This window comes from Semicossyphus pulcher, unplaced genomic scaffold, assembly GCF_022749685.1.
Source record: "Semicossyphus pulcher isolate SPU_LCO1_2020_fin unplaced genomic scaffold, fSemPul1.0.p SCAF_22, whole genome shotgun sequence".
Classification (NCBI taxonomy): Eukaryota; Metazoa; Chordata; class Actinopteri; order Labriformes; family Labridae; genus Semicossyphus; species Semicossyphus pulcher.
The window spans coordinates 13,882,307-13,901,638 of record NW_027211696.1 but is presented as its reverse complement, the minus strand read 5'-3'; the positions used below and the strand labels follow the sequence as shown (position 1 = coordinate 13,901,638).

Here is a 19,332-nt window from a genome sequence, read left to right as displayed (position 1 = left end):
TGATTTTAGAGGTGAAAATATATTAATTGCTGATATTGCAGCCAATAGAGCTAGAATTAAATAGGACCTTTTCTACTTGGACATTTCACCTATAGCTTATACAAGAATATGTGCAGACATTGCTGAGAGTACAAGAGAGACAAACTTCATGATGACACTGTTTTTAAATCACCCATTATGTATTCCATAAATGAAAAGGTTTATATTTATGTGCATATTGAAAAATGATACTGATATATGGGATAGGCCTAAATCGGCCACTAATATCGGCCATTCGTTATATCTGTCGACTTTAGAGTCAGATTTCAAGACTACGTAGAAAAACTTGTTACTGAGGTCTATGGACTAATGACAGTGATATTTGTTAAACATTATTTAATCCTTTCAGATATAAAAAACTGCTTTATTAAAAAAATTTAGTTAAATTCCTTTTTAAAAAGTTCTCTCTAATCTATTTAAATTTTTAAAAAATGGCAGCACACTTATAAATGTTTCTGTAGTCTAGAGTCTTGTCCCCTCTGTCTCTATTCATCTGTTTAAGAGTGAGAATTATCGTCATCATAGGTAGAAAACTTAATGAGACGTCTCATTGTTTTCTTTTATCTTGTAGCCAAACAGTCTAGACAACAGCCTAGCTGTGAACAATACAACTTCACCCTCACCCACAGAAGTGGCATGCGGGGTCAGAGGTCACACTGCGTCACCTGCCGCTAGGGGGACATATGGAGTTCACATGAAGAGGACAATGAGGGAGTGGAGCAATTCAGCCTGCGGGGCCCTTCCCCTAAAACCAAAGCCCTTTAGCTAGCTCTTTTCACCCCCGGGGCAGAACATCAGCTGTATGCTAATTTTTTTTACAGGGCAGTGGTGGCCTCACAGAGCAGCGAGTGTGCTGGCTCACTCTCAAAAGCTAGAAATAAGTGTCCTTCCTCTTGCAGATGTCTTAGGCTGAATGATGCAGCTTTGGATTCTTTGTTGTACAAGTTCTGTTCAAGGTTTATTTCCAAATGATAGCTCACTTGTTAATGGCTGCTCCAGGCACTACTACAGCGCTGACAATAACAAAAGCAATGCATGTGATCTATTAGATGACAGATATAAAACTATTTGGATTATTGATATAGTCATAATTTCCAAGCAAAAATAGTGATAACGGTGGAATATACTCTTGTTCAAGCTTCTCAATTTGTCATTATAAACTGAATATTTGGTTCCCTGGGCTCTGTGTAGTTGTGACAGGCATTTTTCACTACCTTTTTTGCCATTTCACAGACTAAGCAATACAATGGGATAATAATTATCAGTTGCAACTCTGAGAAAATGAAATATTTTGTTAAGATTTGGCATTTAAATGCAAACATTTTTCAAGAAACTGTAATATTGCATTAGCTTCTGTTTTCATATAATCGTTTGTACACATTCTGTAGTACAAAGTAGAGAAATTGACTGTATTAAAGATCAAAAGTCTGATTTTTTATGAGTGAAGTGAACTGATTTGACCTCTGCTGATAGTAATGCAGTGTGAAAAGCTCTTTGTGTGGCACCGCAGGCTTATAGCATTACATGGTGGGAATTGGAAGACGAGGACATATGGGACTAAGAGTTTTGTGACCCCCTCAGCTTCCCCATGTCCATCTGTTCCTTCACCCTTTAGGCTTAACACTAAAGGCAGGGAGGTTTTCAGGACACAGACAGTTTTTTTGCATATCTACTGTGAGGGAAAAGGCATGACATATTGAGAGGTTGTTTTTCAATGAATGACACGATTTAAATATTTTTTAATCTTATGAGGGAGATTATTTAGATGATAATCTAAACTGATTCTTATTAGAGTTAGGCTATGGAATCCTCTTCTCTGTCCTTTGTCAAATAAACAGAGGGGAAATTAAACTGGTAAGGTGAAGCTGAATCTACTTATAATGTCTGCATTAAATGTGGCTGTGTGAAAAGTAGTCCGATTGGGATGGAGTTAGCCTTCCCTTATCTGGGCTGAAGGATCATGGAGGGGGCGGGCTGTCCAAAACACAGACATCCCCGCCCCGGCGCTCATCCCATTGGCGGAGCAGGGTGCCAAAGCCGGAGGGTCCTGATCGGAGGGGTCCAGTGATTGGCTGCTCGGCTCTGAGTGTGCAGGCAGCGCAGCCTGTCCGTTTGAATGTGCAAGGGACTGGAGGGGATCATTTCCATGGACCATCTGTCTCGCTGGCTGCCCACACAACAAAGAAGGACCCAGGATGGTGTTAGTACATGTTGGATATCTGGTTCTCCCCGTCTTCGGCTCAGTTAGAAATAGAGGTATGACTAGCTTTATGTATTTCTTTGTCCTAACCCTAACAAATTTCTCGGCGTTGCTTCTCTTTAAATGTCCTTAAATGATGTAAACAGAGCTGACACCTGCTAGCAAAAACGCAAGCCAGCATAATCGCGACAGTGTAGCGTAGATAACATTATCAGTCTTGCTAGCTTGTAGCGTCGCGCTAATTTAGCCCGAACTAAAACCGTTAAAACATTTTTACTGTAACCGAAGACGTTTAATGTTTTACAAGCGACACGAAGCCGTGTGTTAGGGCCTGTTTACGGCACCAAATGACTGCAGCTGTCAAATGGCAGCCCCGCTTTTCTTTTATCCTCAGCTGTGCTCAGCGGCTCGCGCGGTCTGGTTCATCTGTTCACTGCGCGCGCTGTTTACGTGTGTTAACTGTTATTTTGCGCTGCCGCACCGCTAGCACACGTTACTACGGTAACGGCTCGAAAAAGCTAAGTGTACTAGCTTAGATATAGCTAATTAATATCCTCCTCCTCATTAATTTGGCCAAGAAAACACGCAGCTGTATCTGAATCAAAAGCTGGCAAACATGACAAGGAATGTTTGCCCCTTTGTGTGCTACTGGGATCGAGTTTTTTCTTATTTCCTACGCTCATTTTAATGTAACATTCATGAATAGCTGTCAATTAATGCTTCTCTTTTCAATTAAATACTGGTAGTGTAAGCTAATGCCTATACCTTTAATAAAGAGGTACTACAGGCCATTAGAAATAGGCTTTAAGATGGTGGCATTTGGCCTTAAACAAACAAACGAACAAAAGAAGAATATAATAAAACATACATATTTAACCAGCAGTGATAATCTGGACAAAATAAAAAGCTGAATAATCCCACTTGCTGAATTGGCCATAATAACAATAACATCATCCTCCATTGCAGCAGGCTATCTGTGTTGATTATGTAATAATAATAGTAGTGGTAATAATTGCACTGTTAAAAACTACATGCAGTAGCACCAATGATTTCATTGTGCTTTTATTTGTGTTCTTTTTTCCTGTTCCATAGTATCGAGGCTGGCTCTACATTCCGCATTTCTCAGACCTTTGTCCCCCTCCATTGTGTAGCTAACGATCATCTGCTGCTGTCTGCCGTAGCCTCTGCCTGTTCTCTGCATCTAGCTGTATTGTGAACCCCTTCTTCCTCATTTCCTCTTTCCATCTGAAGACGACATTGGCATTAAAACCGAGTTCCCACTCATACCGTATCCTTCTGTGTAACAAACTAAAGAATAACACCTTCTGTAGAAAAAAAACACTCTGTCTTTATTTAAACTGTCATGTTGCTCTTCAGTGAATAACCCATTGTAGTGTTAGACTTTACTACAGACTGTCATTGTGATTCTCCCATTCAGTGTGGATAGACTACATTCTGCTGTAAATTTCTGTAAAGTGGATACATTTTGATCCTCCCCTCCCCTGATTCGATTACAGCCAGGCTTGATCGAACTCTCTGAATTTTTCGTCTCCATCCTCTATTTGCAAAGGTGCATTGTACCAGCATGAAACACTTGTATGATCACCTTCTCTAAATTATTTCAACCAATAATTCACCAATTGGCCAACACGTGTAGTGCAAAAATCACTTTAATTTGTGTGATGCTATGTTCACCTTTTGATGGTCCACTGCACCTGTTTATAGTGGCGTCCAAATGGCTGCTCATAATCCTGTCCATGTGTTAAAGCCTTTATTTCTGCTAGCTGAATGTAAATTGGCGAGACTCAGCACTAACTCATCTTGCCATTTAAAAAGAATAAATTACCCCTTTTTCAATCCACTATCATGCACAGCCCCCCTCGCAAGTCTCTCCTCAGACACCTCCAGAATGCTATCCATTTTACAGGGATGTGTATATCCTGCACTGCTGTAGAACTCCTTTTAGAATGAAAATGTCTTTTATTCTTTGGTTGTGGTTTTCTACCTTATGTTCTTGTATTAGATCCTAATGCATGGTCATTTTATACTTTTGTTTCTCCACATTGAACAGCAGATTCCAATGTAAACTTTGTGTAGAGATGTCCCTGCTATACTGAACTGTGCTGTAAGCATACACATCTACTCATTGGATGCTGCTTCTGTTCTGTTAACCCTACAGAGAGCATGGTCGGGCCTTGCCTTTGGTCTTTATTTGCATGGTATTATTATTATGGTTATACAGGAGATATTACTCTTATTATTACTATTATCACACAGTGCCACACATACTAATATTTTCCAATAAAGACTGTAGTTTTCTTTCTAACCTTCAGTGTGCTTTTTGCTGATTTCCATGTGTTCCTCCCCCTCCTCCCTTTCACACTGTGCTGTCACTGAGACGGTCCCCTCACTCTTTATGTGCTCTCATTTCTCAGCTGTCTTTGACAGAGTTTCCTCCAGTTGATGCTCTGCTTACTTATGAGTAGGGGCAATCAAAATTCTTAAGCATTCAAAATTAAAAGGAAGAGAAATGCATGTTTACTTTGAAACACACTAGCATTGATATTTAATGTGACACGCATGTGTCATTCCCCCCTAACCTTTACACCGTTGTTTATAGAACAGAACACAGCCTCCCTCACTTTCACTCATTGGTGTTTATTGGTGTTGGTTAAAATTGGAATAACTTTGGGCTAAACGAATACAGTCCTCTGTTATAGTACATGTAATTTTGTATTTTGATGTTAATATTCATGGTGACAAAGTCGGTCTTCTTAAAAAGAAACTGTTTACATATAAGACAAACCCCAAAGTAGTTCGTACAAATCAAGTTGCAAAACTCCAATATTTCCTTAAATTACTTGATTTGCATTTTCTAAAATGGTCAAATACGCCAAAAGATATTCAACTTTTTTACACCACGGTATAAACAGTACTGCAAATGAATTGTTTAATGGTGTGTTATGAAATCACCTAATTCTTAGAGGTATTCATTTCTTAGTATTTACACAAAAGAGACCTTTTGGAGTCTCTCTTTAATAAACACTGGGCTACATCACTGTGTAGGTTGTGTGGCCCAGTTGTATGGTTCATCAAAGTTATATTTCAACTTTATACCAAGTCCTAAAAAATCCAATTTGCTCTCTGGCCAAGAGTTAGATGAGAAGATTGATACCTTTCACTGTGTGTGAAACTAAAGCTGCAGCCAGCTGCTATTAGCTTAGCTTAGCACAATGACTGGAAACTCGAGAAACAGCTAGCCCGGCTCTGTTTATAAACAAAATCTGCCCACCAGCACGTCTGAAGTTAACTACTTAACATTGTTTATTTAATTTGAATGAAGATCATTGTAAATAACAGCCGAGTTGCTAATTTGTGTTGTGTGCTGGCCTATTCCTTTGTTCTGAAATAGACTCCCAAGAAAAGGTCAGGCGCACACAATCCCCCCAAAGTGTTGTTTTTACACTTGTAAGAGACTAAACAAATGGCTATGTGTTTATTACTGAGACTTCGAGGTGCTCTTGGTGGGTTTTGTTACCTAGAGTACAGAGTTAAGCTAGCTGTTTCCCTTTTTTCCAAGGCTAAACTAAGCTAAGCTAACCATCTGCTGGCCCAGACATATACATGAGTGGTATCGATCTTCTCATCTTACTCTCCGCCGAAAGTCCAACTATTCCTTTAAGAGTCTCTCCATATGAAACATAATGAGAAATCAATTTAGTTCAATCTCCAAATGAAAGTTATTTCATCTGTGAACTGTTATGCAGTAAACATTAGGCTGTTTCATCTTCCAATAAGCAGAACAGACCTTGACACTTTTATACAAATAGACTGTTGAGTCACAGAAAGAAGCCGCTCACAGTTTATAGTGTCTAGAAGAGTTTCTATAGTCACCCAGTCTCGCCTTTTGTAGCTTGTGATAACAGCAGAAATGAACCCAGTTCAGCTCACATTACATCACAGATGAGACTTTTGATTAGTCATCACAGGAAGTCAATTATATTGTCAAATGAAGGGTTTATTATTTTTGTTGATAAAATAATAATGCACTTTATGTAATCTTGTAAGAGTCTTAATTGACAAGTTCTGTTCGTGTATATCAGACCCACAAAATATTGAATTTTTTTCCTCCACATATTTATTTTTGATACTTTTAATGATCTTGATCTAAGAGTAAATCACACTTTTAATGATGCTCTTAAGTTTTTAAGTGGGGCACCTGGTCACAACACGCAGGACAGGCCATGAGGCTGTGAATTTTAAAGCTTTTAGCTGCACAATTTAAAACATAAAGGATTTTAAAGAGAAGTGTGTGACTTCTCTCTGTCATGTTCCAGCTACTTGAGCCTTACATCTGTTCACAATGTCTGAAATAGTCATGAGTTATTTATGTGCAGACATAAGGTGCGTCTGAGACACAGCCATGTGCTCGGCAGATTTCTACACCGACAGCAGCAACAGATTTTTAAATAACCCAGCATGTAAAATGTATGTTATTTTGCCGTAGCTGCACTGGTTTAAACCACATTAATTTCAGGTGTTTTGTCGTCCAGTCAGCACCCACTTTGTCCTTATGTGACCAATGTTTGATATCAAGGTCAGTGAGTCGTGTTCAAGCATCATTTGTACGCAGGTTTTAAGTCCAACTGTACAACAAACAGGCTGATTTCACTCATTAGCCCAGCACTGCGATTGTGTGTGTGTGCTAATCAGTGTGATCATCCGGTGAGGCGCTGGGATTTTAATAAACTGCATAAATACAGCTCACAGTGTCACATAATGGAAGACCACCGCACCAGGCAGGAGACAGGATTATGTTAGAGAGGAGGTGCGATTGTAAAGCTGCAGTGAGGGGAGGTGGAGGAGGGGGGAGGGAGAGAGAGACAGGTTCGATGTCAGACTGCTGCAGTCGCGGCTGGGCAGGGCTTACAGGCTGTCACTCACACAGGGACGCCATGCCGCAGCCACACCGTGGGGGAGGGGCTGCCTGTGTAGCAGCTCAGGGGTGAGGAGAGGTGGATGGAAATGGTGCGTGTGTGTGTCTGTGCATGGATGATGGGTGGGGGTCTGTTCTGCACCAATCAGGCGTTTTATATCTGTAAGTCAAAGTGGAAGCAGAGATGAAACAATAACAAAATCAGGGCTGTTACTGCTGGCAGTACTGCAGTATGTCAAATATTAATGTCAGCGGTTGGAGCTGTGAAAGAGCCCAGAGACAAATAATTTGATATTTACTTTAAGCTTCACACGGAGCCCAGCCTTACCGGGTCACAGGGTTTACACAATAAGTGATGCACAGCCTTTAACCAATCCAAACGACCAGACTGCCATTTCTGCTCTAATTCCTCAGTCACATGTTGTTTCAGAGGGCTCTTAAGGTTCACTGGCTTCCTATGTCCTGAGGCTAAATGTAACCTATCTAAACAACAACCAAGCAAATACGTCGTGTTAGCTATTTAATGAATAGCTTGGAATTTTGGGAAATACAAATTTTTTTACATTTCTAGTATAGAGTTCGATTAAAACATTGCTACGTTGAATGTAAGGCTACATCCAGCAGGCGCTTAGCTTGGCTTAGCTTAGCAAAACAACAAGAAACGGAAGGAAACATCTAGCATGGCTCTGTTTAAAATGTAACAAAATCTGCCTTAATGCACACATAACACTGACAAATTAACACATCATCTTGTGTTATCAATAAATAGAAAAAACAGTGCCCAGACCATTTCTTAGCTAGCACAAGTAGCCTACTGCACACCATGGAGCTGTACCTGGTTGCCTGGTTACTGCTCAAAGTCAGTACCACATAACACCGTATAAAACAACACATTTTTAGTTTAACACTTGTACAGATAAAACAAACACAATACAGTGTATTAATAAGTGTGAGTTACGGGTACTGGAATGCATATTTTGTACTTGTTGGACAGATCAAGGCTAGCTGTTTCCCCATATCTAGTGGTGCTAAAGTAAGCTAACCGGCTACTGGATTTAGTCTCATATTGAAGGTACAGAAACGAGAGTGGTATCGACCTTCTCCTCTAAATCCCAGAAAGAGAACATAAAACAAATATTCGTAAAATAATTTGACTGGATATATGAAAGTTTGTTGAAGGGTGTTAAATTAATGCTAATTTCTAAATTTGGCTGTAAACCATCTTCTTTTAATTCAATTAATCTGGAGAGTTAGATAAAAAACATTGCTACGTATAATGTAAGGCTACGTCCAGCAGCTTAGCTAAGCTTAGCATAACAATTAGAAACAAGAGGAAACAGCTAGCATGGCTTTGTTCAAAAGTAACAAAATCTGCCTCAAGGCATGTGTAACACTGACAAATTAACACATTATATCTTGTGTGTTCTTACAAATAGAAAGTGGCCGGACCATTTCTAAGCTAGGACCTAGCTAAGTACTGCACTCCCTCGAGCTGTGCCTGGTTGCCTGGTAACTGCTCAAAGCTAGTAGGCGGCACTGTATAAAACAACACATTTTTAGTTTAACACTTACAGATACAGATAAAACAAACACAATACAGTTTATTAACTAGTGCGAGTTAGGGGTACTGGACGCATATTTTGTAGTTGTTGGACAGAACAAGGCTAGCTGTTTCCATATTTACAGTGCTGGTGCTAAAGTAAGCTAACCGGCTACTGGATTTAGCTTAATTTTGAACGTACAGATACAAGAGTGGTATCTGTATGAGAGAGTGGCTTCTCCTCTAAATCCCAGAAAAAGAACATAAACAAATATTTTATTGAAGGTAAAATTATTTCACTAGATATATGAATGCACGTTTGATAAAGGGATATTGTGTTAGCCTACATTAATGCTAATTTAGAAATTTGATTGAATTAATCTGCTTAATATATCACAAAGAAATAACTACTAGGCCTATCCTCCTTCCCTTTTTATACATTGTCATTTAATTTGAACAGACTGTTCATGTTCTCGGTCCATTTAAAGGCACAATACTCAGGATTCATTACACGCATTACGCCGTCTGCTTCCTGTTCCAGAGAGCTAGAAACCTGTAATGGGAAGCTAAAGTAGTGACTGTTTGTCCCCGTCTCACCCTCCTCCCAGCCTTCCTTTCTCTCAGCTCGGAGTAATTCGTATTGATTGTTTTGTGCAACTCGATACCGAGGTGATTCAGTGGGACTAGCATACAATCTCGTGTCTCCTCCACCTCTGATAGGAAAGGTAGGGGGAAGGGAGAAAGGCGGGGGCGGACAATCCTTTGAGCCCACCTCAGTTGCTGTAGAGGGTTTTAATGAGAAATCTACAGATGAATATGTGTTCCTTTTGACAGCAGACATAATATAAAGCCTTAATCTGTAAAATTTGACAAGCAGTGGACCTCAGACAACCCTCGGTGCTGTAGATCTTCTTCACCAGGCTGTTAGTGAAGATCCATCCTATCTGCTGGCTGTGCTATGGCAAGTGGAGAGACAGGGTGTGATGTGTGTGGGTTTAGACGGAGCTCCACAGGGGTCTCAGTGTCTGTGTCCTCCATCTGCTGTTTTGTCTGTCTTGTCTTGTCTCTTCCTGTGTCGGGTCTCTCCTGTTTTAATGTTCTCTCTGTGTGAATGTTGTTAAATGTGTTTGTGTGCCTGAGAAAGTCTGAAAGTGCTTGTTTTGTGTGTGAAAATGTCCTCATCACTAGTTTGTCTGGGTCTCCATGTGGTGTCTGTTAAAATTAAACTGATCGCTTGCACTTATTCCCCATAGGAGCACACTTCACCAGGCATCAGCACAGCCATGCTACCTCCTGCCGACACTTTCACCTGGGCGCTCCCCAGGCGCCCATCTCAGCAGAGTTCCCTCTAGGACACGCCAGCCAGCCGCCTCAGACCGGCTTGGCGCCCCACCTGCCCCCCGCGCACCATCCGCCGCCCCTCACTGCCCTCCCTGCACCCCCTCAGTTCCAGGATGTGCCGGGGCCTCCATTCCTACCTCAGGCCTTACACCAGCAATACCTCATCCAGCAGCAGCTTCTGGAAGCGCAGCACCGCAGGATCCTCCCGCACTCCAGGTACAACTATTTCCCACATGCAGATAAAGATACACACACAGAAAATGAATCAAACTACAGTAAAACAGTTTTGTCTACTTTTCAACAACTATTTTTTACTGTTTTTTATTTCTTAAACTGAATAAAGTTTTGCTTATTTTTCCCAGAAGAACCCCGGAGCGTATCCCCCTGAACCCTCACCGACTGCGTTCAGGCTACGAGTACTCCCCGCCCCTCCATGTCCCCCAGCCAATGACGCAGCAGCAGCAGCGGTACCTGGCTGAAGGCACCGACTGGTGAGTCCCTGTCTGGTATTAACAACAGTCCTGCTGAGTCCCGAAATGATCCCGTCCTTTCATCTCTGCACCCATCTGTCTGTCACGTTGCCGGACATGGTTGATGGTGATGATTAAGTCGCCTGTCTGTCTGCCTGCAGGGATCTCAGCGTTGATGCTGGCCTTCCTCATCACCAGTACCAGCTCCAGCAGCTCCCGCAGCACTATCAGCATTACCTGGCCTCGCCTCGAATGCACCACTTCCCCAGGAACACATCGTCTGCACAAGTGGTACGTTTGTCCCTCTGCTATTTATATTCTAAGATCATACTTATCCTTCAATTTCTTTTATGTTCCGGAAATATATTGACCTGTAAGGGAAGGTTTTTCCTCCACTGATGCAGAACCAGAGATATTTTTTATTCCAAATATTCTTACCCACAATGCAACTAGAACACCCACAGATCACTTGAAGATACGGATGCATTATGCTACTAGAGGCTAATGTAGCCTTGAGCTCCAGGCTTTGAGCTGAGATGAGGTTTTTAAGCCTCCGTGTCTGTGACGACCTGAGGCATGATGTTTTCCGGCCCATCTCATTGTTGGGAACACAATTCTTCAGAGAGAATATCTTCAATTTTAGCACTCAAGAATGATGGTCAAAGGTCAAAGGTTTCAGTCACTGTGACCCCTAAGAGATCGTTTTTATTTGCAATAACTCAAGAATTCATACGTAAATTATACAATTTCACACAAATATTTAATAAGCTTCAAGGACGGAATGATGACACTTTCAAAAAGGTCAAAGGTGAACTTTACTGTGACGTCATAAGGTCCTGGAAGAACACTTTTCTGGCCATTATTTCCATCCTGTTCTTGTCAGGAACGCCACAAGGAAATGTTTTCATATTTGGTGAAAACATCGACTTTGTCCCTCCTGTTGTCGATGTGTAAATTACTTTTTGCAGTTGTTAAGGTTTTATGGTAATCGATTTGTTCAAATACTTTCAAAACATTCGCCATCCGCCGTCCGGGCCGCACTCAAACTGTCATTCTGTGGGAAAAACTGATGGAAGTACAAAACTTGACTGGTTGGCAGAGTCATTAAAAACAATGGACAGAAACTCTGCCTGACTACAGGATAAACATTGCTGAAATTAAAGATGGCTTCTCTTTTTCTAGGTTGTGCATGAAATCAGAAACTACCCATACCCCCAGCTGCACCTGTTGGCACTGCAGAGTCTGAATCCTTCAAGGCACGCCACCGCTGTGCGAGAGAGTTATGAGGTAAATATATCTCTAAATACATTTCATACACCCCCTCAGTGTGTCAGGAAGCTTGAACCTTCCTCCATACTACACTGTTCTGTTTGTTTGAGTTTTCCAGTTTTCCAAAACCTTTAGGACTTCTTGTCCATGTTATCTTAAGATTTTAGCTTCAGAGTTCTGACCTTGGAAATAATCTCTGTCCATTCAGTAGCTTGAATTGATTATATTACATGTTGACTAATTCAGGAGCTGTTACAGCTGGAGGACCGGCTGGGGAGTGTCAACAGAGGAGCTGTTCAGACGACCATAGAGAGGTTCACCTTTCCACACAAATACAAGAAGGTGAGTCATTATAACACAAAGACTTAAAGTAGTGGATTCATTCACTTTGGGCTTTTCTGACCCTGCCTTTTGTCTCTGTGTAATCTGACCCGCTAACAGAGAAAGCCCCTGCAGCTGAAGATCGGAGAGGAGGAGGAAACAGATGTGGATGAGAAGTGCACCATCTGTCTGTCCATGCTGGAGGACGGAGAGGACGTCAGGTCAGAGGAGATTTTTAGCGCCACGATCGATCATTTTCACCAAAAACAAAATAAAAACAACAATCAGAAGTTTGACATTTTGGGAAACACACTCGTCAGCTTGCTTTCCGTCAGACATTTAGATGAAACGATCGTATCTCATGTCTGCACACAGAGTGGTATCGGTCTTCTCATCAAACTGTGAATAGACATATTTCTCAAAATGTCAAACTATTCCTTGAAAGAAATATTTTGTGTTTTCACCTAAAATGTTTCAGACATGGTCATTTGTAAATTAGCATTTGAACTCTGTGAACCATCTGCTGCTAATTAAATTTGGTAGTGAGTGCTAATATATCACCAACCATTAGCTAAGAGCCATATACTCCCTACTCCTCACATTAGCCATACAGTGTCACTCCTTATTAGAACAAGTGCCACTTTAATCTTAAAGGGCCAGTTCGCTGATTTTCAACCTCAGTCCTCTCATGCTATTACGAGGAGCTAATGCCATTACGGTAGGAAAAAAATGCAATCTCGCTCTGTGCCTTTGGATGACGCTATGCGCTTCTCCAATGGGCCCTGGAAAACCTCCGCCAGACTACATAAAACACGTCATCTGGCGGAGGCCAGGGAGCTCGCTAAACTACACTTTATCAATCTACAATGCCCGCCTCTGTTGTCATGTCTCGTTCAAAATCCTCAGGTTTGAAATGTAGACTGCAGACCTGAAGATTTTTTAGACGATCCACCGGTATATTCTCGTCGTATTTCAGATTCTGTACCGCTCTGAGCCATAGCCTGCAGTGAAAACAGTAGTATTTCACTCCAGCGTCTCTCGCTGGGCCGTTCCTTTCAGAGGAAGGGGCGCAATGCATGCTGGGTGTTGTAGGAATGTAGAACGTGTGAAACCACGACTTTTTCCGGGGAGAATTGCTCCTTTAATGATTGAGTGTGAAACAGCTGACAGAGCTATAGCTAAGACAATAAGAAGGCTGATTTTGCTCCTGTCTGACTGAACCAGGCTAGACTGTTTCCAGTCTTTGTAATAAGCTAAGCTAACCAGCTGCTGGGTTCCACCTAAATATTTAACGGAGGGATTGGAGGATGGAATCTGGCTTCTCATTTAACTCTCAGTCAGAAGCTGACTTAAGCACGTGCACACACACGCATTAAAAACCAGGTTGGGGGGTTGAGATTCGGGGGCAGGAGCAGCGCCTTGGGACGAGCAGAGAGAGTCGGTTTACAGCATATGGAGTCTCAGCTGTCTGGGCGTCTCGGAGGATTGATGACTCAACAGAAGTCGCCTCTGCATGCCTGAATGAACAGAATTAACTCCCTGCTGGTTTCAGAAGTTCTCTGCAAGCACATAATTGTATCCTCTGAGGGAGAGTCATGCTTGTGAATAAACACTGACCCCGTGTCTCTGTGTCTCTCTGTCCTCCAGGAGATTACCCTGCATGCACCTCTTCCACCAGGGCTGCGTCGACCAATGGCTGGCCACAAGCAGGAAGTGTCCAATCTGTCGAGTTGACATCGAAACACAGCTGAACCCCGACAGCTGATGAGATATAAACCCCCTCCCCCCTCCTTGTCAATCACTCTCATGTGGTTCCTGCTTTCTTCCACCCCCTCCTCCCTCGTTGGGTGCTTTGCCAAATGTCTCCAGACTCCATGTGACATCATCACCCTTCTTCTGACTCACGCTTTAACTGAGCCAAGCCAGGACAACTAACTGCACGAGAGGCCGCCAAGGACTCTCTTTACTAAAAAGCACATCCTTCTGGAGGCAAAAGACACACAGACACACACATACTCATGTACACAGGGTTTACTTGTAGCTTGCTGGTTGTAAGTGGGGTGTTGTTGCTGTTGTGGTGTTGTACTGTAGGTAGCCGCGGGCTGTGTAGCATGTCCTCAAAGCCATGACTAAATATCCTGAGAGTGGAAAACACATAACCCCACACTGAGCTGGCTACTTTCTCTCTTTTTCTCTCTCTCTTTCTATATATATAAATATATATATGAAATATATATTTCTCTCTTTTCAAACACACTTCAATCAAAGTGAATATTCTGCCACACAAGAAAAGCTAAATGCTCTGATGCCATGTTTACCTAAAGATCATTTGTGGTCGTAGTAGAGTAGCAGTAACCAACAAGTGATAATCTGGTGCGCGGTCGCTGCACCAGCTAGCTGAGTGTTTTAATTCTATCATGCAGCTTTGACATTTTGCAATACACTTGTACATTTACCTTGGGTTGGTGTTGTGCGAGTAGGTCTCTTTCACTGCCGTGGAAGCCGAGCCGAGTGATCGAGTCGTCGTGTGCGTGTTCTAAAATTTCAGAATAGGTAGAAAGTGTTTTACCAAAATGCATTCTGTCACAGTGTAGCTTGAGCCTCAAGCAGGTTTACGTGTGCGTGTGCTCTTCCCTGCTGTGTGTGACTTCAGGAATGTGTAGAACAAATGTGTGGATGTCCAGGAAATGCAACTGGTGAGTGTGTGTGTGTGCTACACCTAGACTCACTGTAGGTTAACAGCATGGCCACTGGAGTGCTTATACAACACAAAGCCAAAAAAAAAAAGGATGAAAAAAGGAAACTTTGATGCGCTGCAGAGGATGGTAGGAGGAAGATTTAGCTGCCCTTGTACCTGCATCTTCATCTGGCGCGGGGCCAGAGGCAGATCAGTGTGTGCTTAAAAAAAAATGCATGTTTCATTGTCGACTTGGACGGCTGCTTTGGTAGCGTTTCTGCAGTTTAAAACGGTACAGAGATGGCTTTGCATGACTTAGTTAATCTGAGCTGTGACTATCTTCTCAACACTAACAAACAAACAAACAAAAAAAATGAGCACGGTGTCAGCGGCTGCTCCCCTGACTTGTAGCGTGTGTTCATGCGGTCCCCTTTGGTGGCGGCGCTGGGATCCTCTTTGTGATGTTTACCTTATTGCCTAAAGAACAAGCACATGTGACAATAGTTATATAGCAACAAAAAGGTTTTTTCCTTGGTATTGCGTTTGCGTTGGTTTATATTTAGGTCTAGATTCATGCAGTGTTTCAGCAGAGAGAGGAGCTTGCGTATTGATCTTGTGTATTTGTGTGACAGACCTCCCCTCGTGGTTGCTATGCTGGTTGCTATGCTGTATTGCTAGAACATGTAGAACGTGGTGCGACGGAGGCAGCCTCACTCTTGCAGTGCACACAGACACAAAACGGCACAACAGGGGGAAAAGAAACATCCTTTCACTCACTACTAAAGCTGCGTCTCCACCAAAAAAACCCAGGACTATTAGGACCAGGGACTCCTTTTCAAGGGATTAAAAGGTCCTTAAAGGCCTTTTTGTTTGCGTTTCCGCCAAGGTATAAAATCCTGTGAATATTATGCAAATTAGTCTGCTGAGGTGAGAAAGTGTCTCCTTAATTCTGCAAGTACTGTAGTAATCAGAAATGTTCAGCATTGAAAGTCCAACCCAAAAGTCCCGGTACTTTCAAACAGTACTACTTGCCTATCAGGGACCTGTTGGGTGCTTTAAAAAAGTTCCAGGGACTTTATTTAGACCCTGGTCCTTCCTAAGTTCCTCCAGAAGAAACACCACATTAGTCTAACCAGTTGTCCTTCTGTTGTCTATAGGACCAGGGGCTACTCTTTGAGGCTTTAAAAGGTTCCTCCTGCCCATTGTTGTTGGCGTTTCCATCAAGGTCTTAAGACCCATGAAGATCTGGTTAATTGTTCTGCTGAAGAGTGAAAGGCTCTACTGAATGCAACGAGTACCCAACCAATCAGAAATGTCAAGCGCTGCAAGTCCTTTCCAAAAGTCTGGTGCTTTTAGAAAGTAATACTCCTCTAGCAGGGCCCTTTTGGGGGCTGATATACAGTTCCAGGGACTTTACTTAGACCCTGGTCCCTGCAGTGGAAACAGTATCTCCCTAAGTCCCTAGACTTAATTCCTTCAAAGTTCCACGCTCAAAGTAGGGGCATTATTGTATCTTTTGGGGTGTAAAATAAAGTTCCTGGGACTTAATTTACCCCCCAAAAGCTCCCCAAGACTTAATTTAGACCCTGGTCCCTGCAGTGGAAACAGTATCTCCATAAGTACCTAGACCCTAGTTCCTGCAAAGTTCCACCCTCCTAGTAGTGGCACTCTTGTATCTCTTGGGGGTGTAAGATAAGTTCCTGGGACTTAATTTACGCCCCAAAAGTTCACCAAGACTGGTCCATGCAGTAGAAATACACTTTGTACATCCTAAAGTCCTAGTCCTTGGGGAAATTTCTTGCGGTGGAAACGCAGCATTAGCACGACTAGTTCTCCTGTGAAAAGACACCTTTAGGACCCTCACTGTCCTATGCACTGTGATAGTTATGGATTGGCCCAGAGGATCACTTAACAATGACGAGGTTCTCCCTGTCTTGTGCACTGCCGGTGTCGACTCTGCCTCCTCCTGTAGTGGAGTCATCTGTGATGAAATTTTCATAGTTTACACAGGGTGTTGTCAGTTGAGATGCCTTAAGTATTTAACAATCATAATTTATTACTAACTGTAGATATTGTGGGTATGTATTTAATTTTATATAGTTTTTTTCTTGGGGGGGCGACTGAATCATAATTTATTTATTTAGAAATAACACAAAAATGCTATGAAAAAAACTATTACCTCATTTTTGCATTGTTTTAAATGGGAATGCTTTGCATGCAGTTGTACTTTTTGGAACACTAAAGTTAAAGACGCCCTGCTGTTTGATCTCCACAAGCTGGCTGTGCGATGTTTACTGTCCAAGGCTGAGCTACTGAGCCCGCTCTCCGTCTCTCTCTTTCTCTCTTTCTTTCTTTCTTGCTCTCTCTTGCTCTCTCTCTCTCTTTCTCTCTCCCTCTCATGTGGTGCTGTGGATCTTGGTTACATTCCATTCAATGCAATTTCTCGGATCCCCCATGCTGTGATGTAGTGGACAAACTGCAATGAAGTGAATTTCTTTTTTTTTTTTAGTTTGTGATTTTTTTGTTTTGCACTCACTCGTTTAACTATGGGAACCCTCTCACTGGCAAAAAAAAGTTAGTTTAGATTATTTAATATTCTCACTAAAAACTCGGGCTTTTATTTTGTATGCTCTGCTTCTCACAATGCACTATGGGTCTTAATAATGATCATCTGTGAAGCATGTTCCTTCGCTTTAACTCTTTGTATCTATCTTTGATTTTCTTCTCTCTGGTGTTTCTCTTCCTCTTTGTTTGATTAAGCATAACAAGTGCCTCGCTTTAAGTGTTAGGAGATACTTCCATATTACTGAGACCATTCAAAACAATCAGTCCATGAAGCCACCATGCCTTATTGGTTGCATTATTAATTAAAATGAAGGAGCTAAGACAACATCTGACAGGTGTGTACAAAAGCCATTATCCTCAAAATTCAAGTCAAAAAAGCTGCTGGTTTGCATCATATATTGTGGAAATAGTTCTATGAAGAGGCATATGTCACTGTGGGCTTTACAAACACTACAACAATCCTACTTTATTTCATTTCTCTGTTCTGTTTATCTTCTATTTGCTACTTTTTCTTTTACCGTCCATCTCTCCTCTCAGATCTATCCTGGTTCCTTTCACAGTCTAAAAGGAAAGCAAGGATTTAAAGCACAACCTTTTCTAAAAATGCATGTTTTCTCAGGTTTCAATATAGTCTCAATGGTTGAATAGTATATGGTGAAAATATATACAAAGAATATAACAGAAAAAAAATATGAATTTTGTTGCCGTTTGAAACTGAAAAACAAAGCTGAAGAGAAAATATCCCAAAAAGTGCCAGTGAAAGGGCTGCCGCCATCCTTGTACGAAACTCTGCTGTTTTAGCTGTGACTGCGCAATGTTTTTCAATATAGGATATTTTATCTGAAAATAGAACTATTTATCATTAATATTAAAGCAATAGCGCATTAATGTGATGAGTGTGTTGATGAAGAAATGGATGAGCATATTATGCGTAAATGTTAGATTCACGTGTGGTGGAATTTTGTACTTTATTTATTATTACTACTAATAATAATGATAATGATTTCAAAAGTTGCATTGCTAAACCCAAACTGTTTTGTTTTTTAATTTTATTTCATGGCTTGTATATTATCCTTTTGTATGTGCTCTTTTTGTAATAAATTGGATAAAATGGATGAGTACTTGTTTTTTAATGTCTTATATTCTGTTATTTAATGGTGATAGCTTTTCACCCAGATGATCAAATATGGATATAATTCAACCCTCTGACTTTTAAAACACTGGTAGTAGGTAAAATGGAGAAAAAAAAAATTGAAACGTGCAGCCGTCGTGATTATTTACAATTCTAGATGGGATGTGCATCAAATACGCATTTTTCAAAAATTCATCTTGACATATTTATAACTCTAAAACCTTAACTTGAATTTAAATGAGCAATAATTAATTTTCTGGCCACTTGGGGGGCAGCAGAACAAGCTGGAACCACAAAACTGACACTCAACCTTATGAGTTGTACTAAGGCTAACACATTAGCTAACAGTTAGCTAACAGCTTTTTACACACTTCACAGTCACAGAGCACAGTTAACATGAATTAGTTTTTTCTTTGGTCAACCGTTGAAAGTAAGGTCAATATTCCATCTTCTTTCAGCTGTTTTGAGGGAAATTTGTGGATCTTTATCTGCTAAATGCTCCACAATTCTAACTAGCATGTCGCTAACTGTATCAGTCTACTTTTTGCTGCTAAGCAGGTGGTGTACAGCGGATTTACTAGAGCTTTTTGGCTGAAAATAACAGTCTGCATAAAGAAACAGAATAATTTAAGTGTTGAATATAATGTACCAAGACAAGGAAAGGTGCTAGCCATAAAAACAAAGAACTAAACAATGCTAAAATGCTCATGTAGCGCTAACTGCAGAGCTAGCTTAAATATCTGTGGGTTTGTATTCCATTCTGCACTCACGTCTTTAAACCATTGTTTTTATTTATTTATTTATTTTTCATTTATTTGTTGGCCTTTAATGCCTTTATTGAG

The 19,332-nt window shown here is 41.2% G+C and overlaps 1 protein-coding gene across 2 annotated transcripts; it reads left to right on the top strand.

The window, feature by feature from the left end:
* The first annotated feature begins 2,136 nt into the window (after positions 1-2,136).
* On the top strand, positions 2,137-14,523 carry ark2ca (arkadia (RNF111) C-terminal like ring finger ubiquitin ligase 2Ca). 2 transcript variants are annotated; one of them, XM_069673947.1, is made up of 8 exons: positions 2,137-2,295; positions 9,969-10,272; positions 10,419-10,547; positions 10,688-10,817; positions 11,709-11,813; positions 12,042-12,137; positions 12,237-12,337; positions 13,764-14,523. In XM_069673947.1, exons 1-8 carry the CDS (start codon positions 2,235-2,237, stop codon positions 13,879-13,881), a joined length of 1,044 nt encoding a protein of 347 aa, XP_069530048.1. In that variant the 5' UTR covers positions 2,137-2,234; the 3' UTR covers positions 13,882-14,523. The 2 variants fall into 2 exon arrangements, with proteins under 2 accessions (XP_069530048.1, XP_069530046.1); XM_069673945.1 differs by having other exon boundaries at positions 2,164-2,295; positions 10,401-10,547.
* Positions 14,524-19,332: the final 4,809 nt, after the last annotated feature.

Coding starts and splice junctions, on each gene's coding strand:
- ark2ca (XM_069673945.1), top strand. CDS start 2,235: ATGGTGTTAGTACATGTTGGATATCTGGTTCTCCCCGTCTTCGGCTCA. Junction 2,296..9,968: donor CGGCTCAGTTAGAAATAGAG/GTATGACTAGCT, acceptor TATTCCCCATAG/GAGCACACTTCACCAGGCAT. Junction 10,548..10,687: donor CTGGCTGAAGGCACCGACTG/GTGAGTCCCTGT, acceptor GTCTGCCTGCAG/GGATCTCAGCGTTGATGCTG.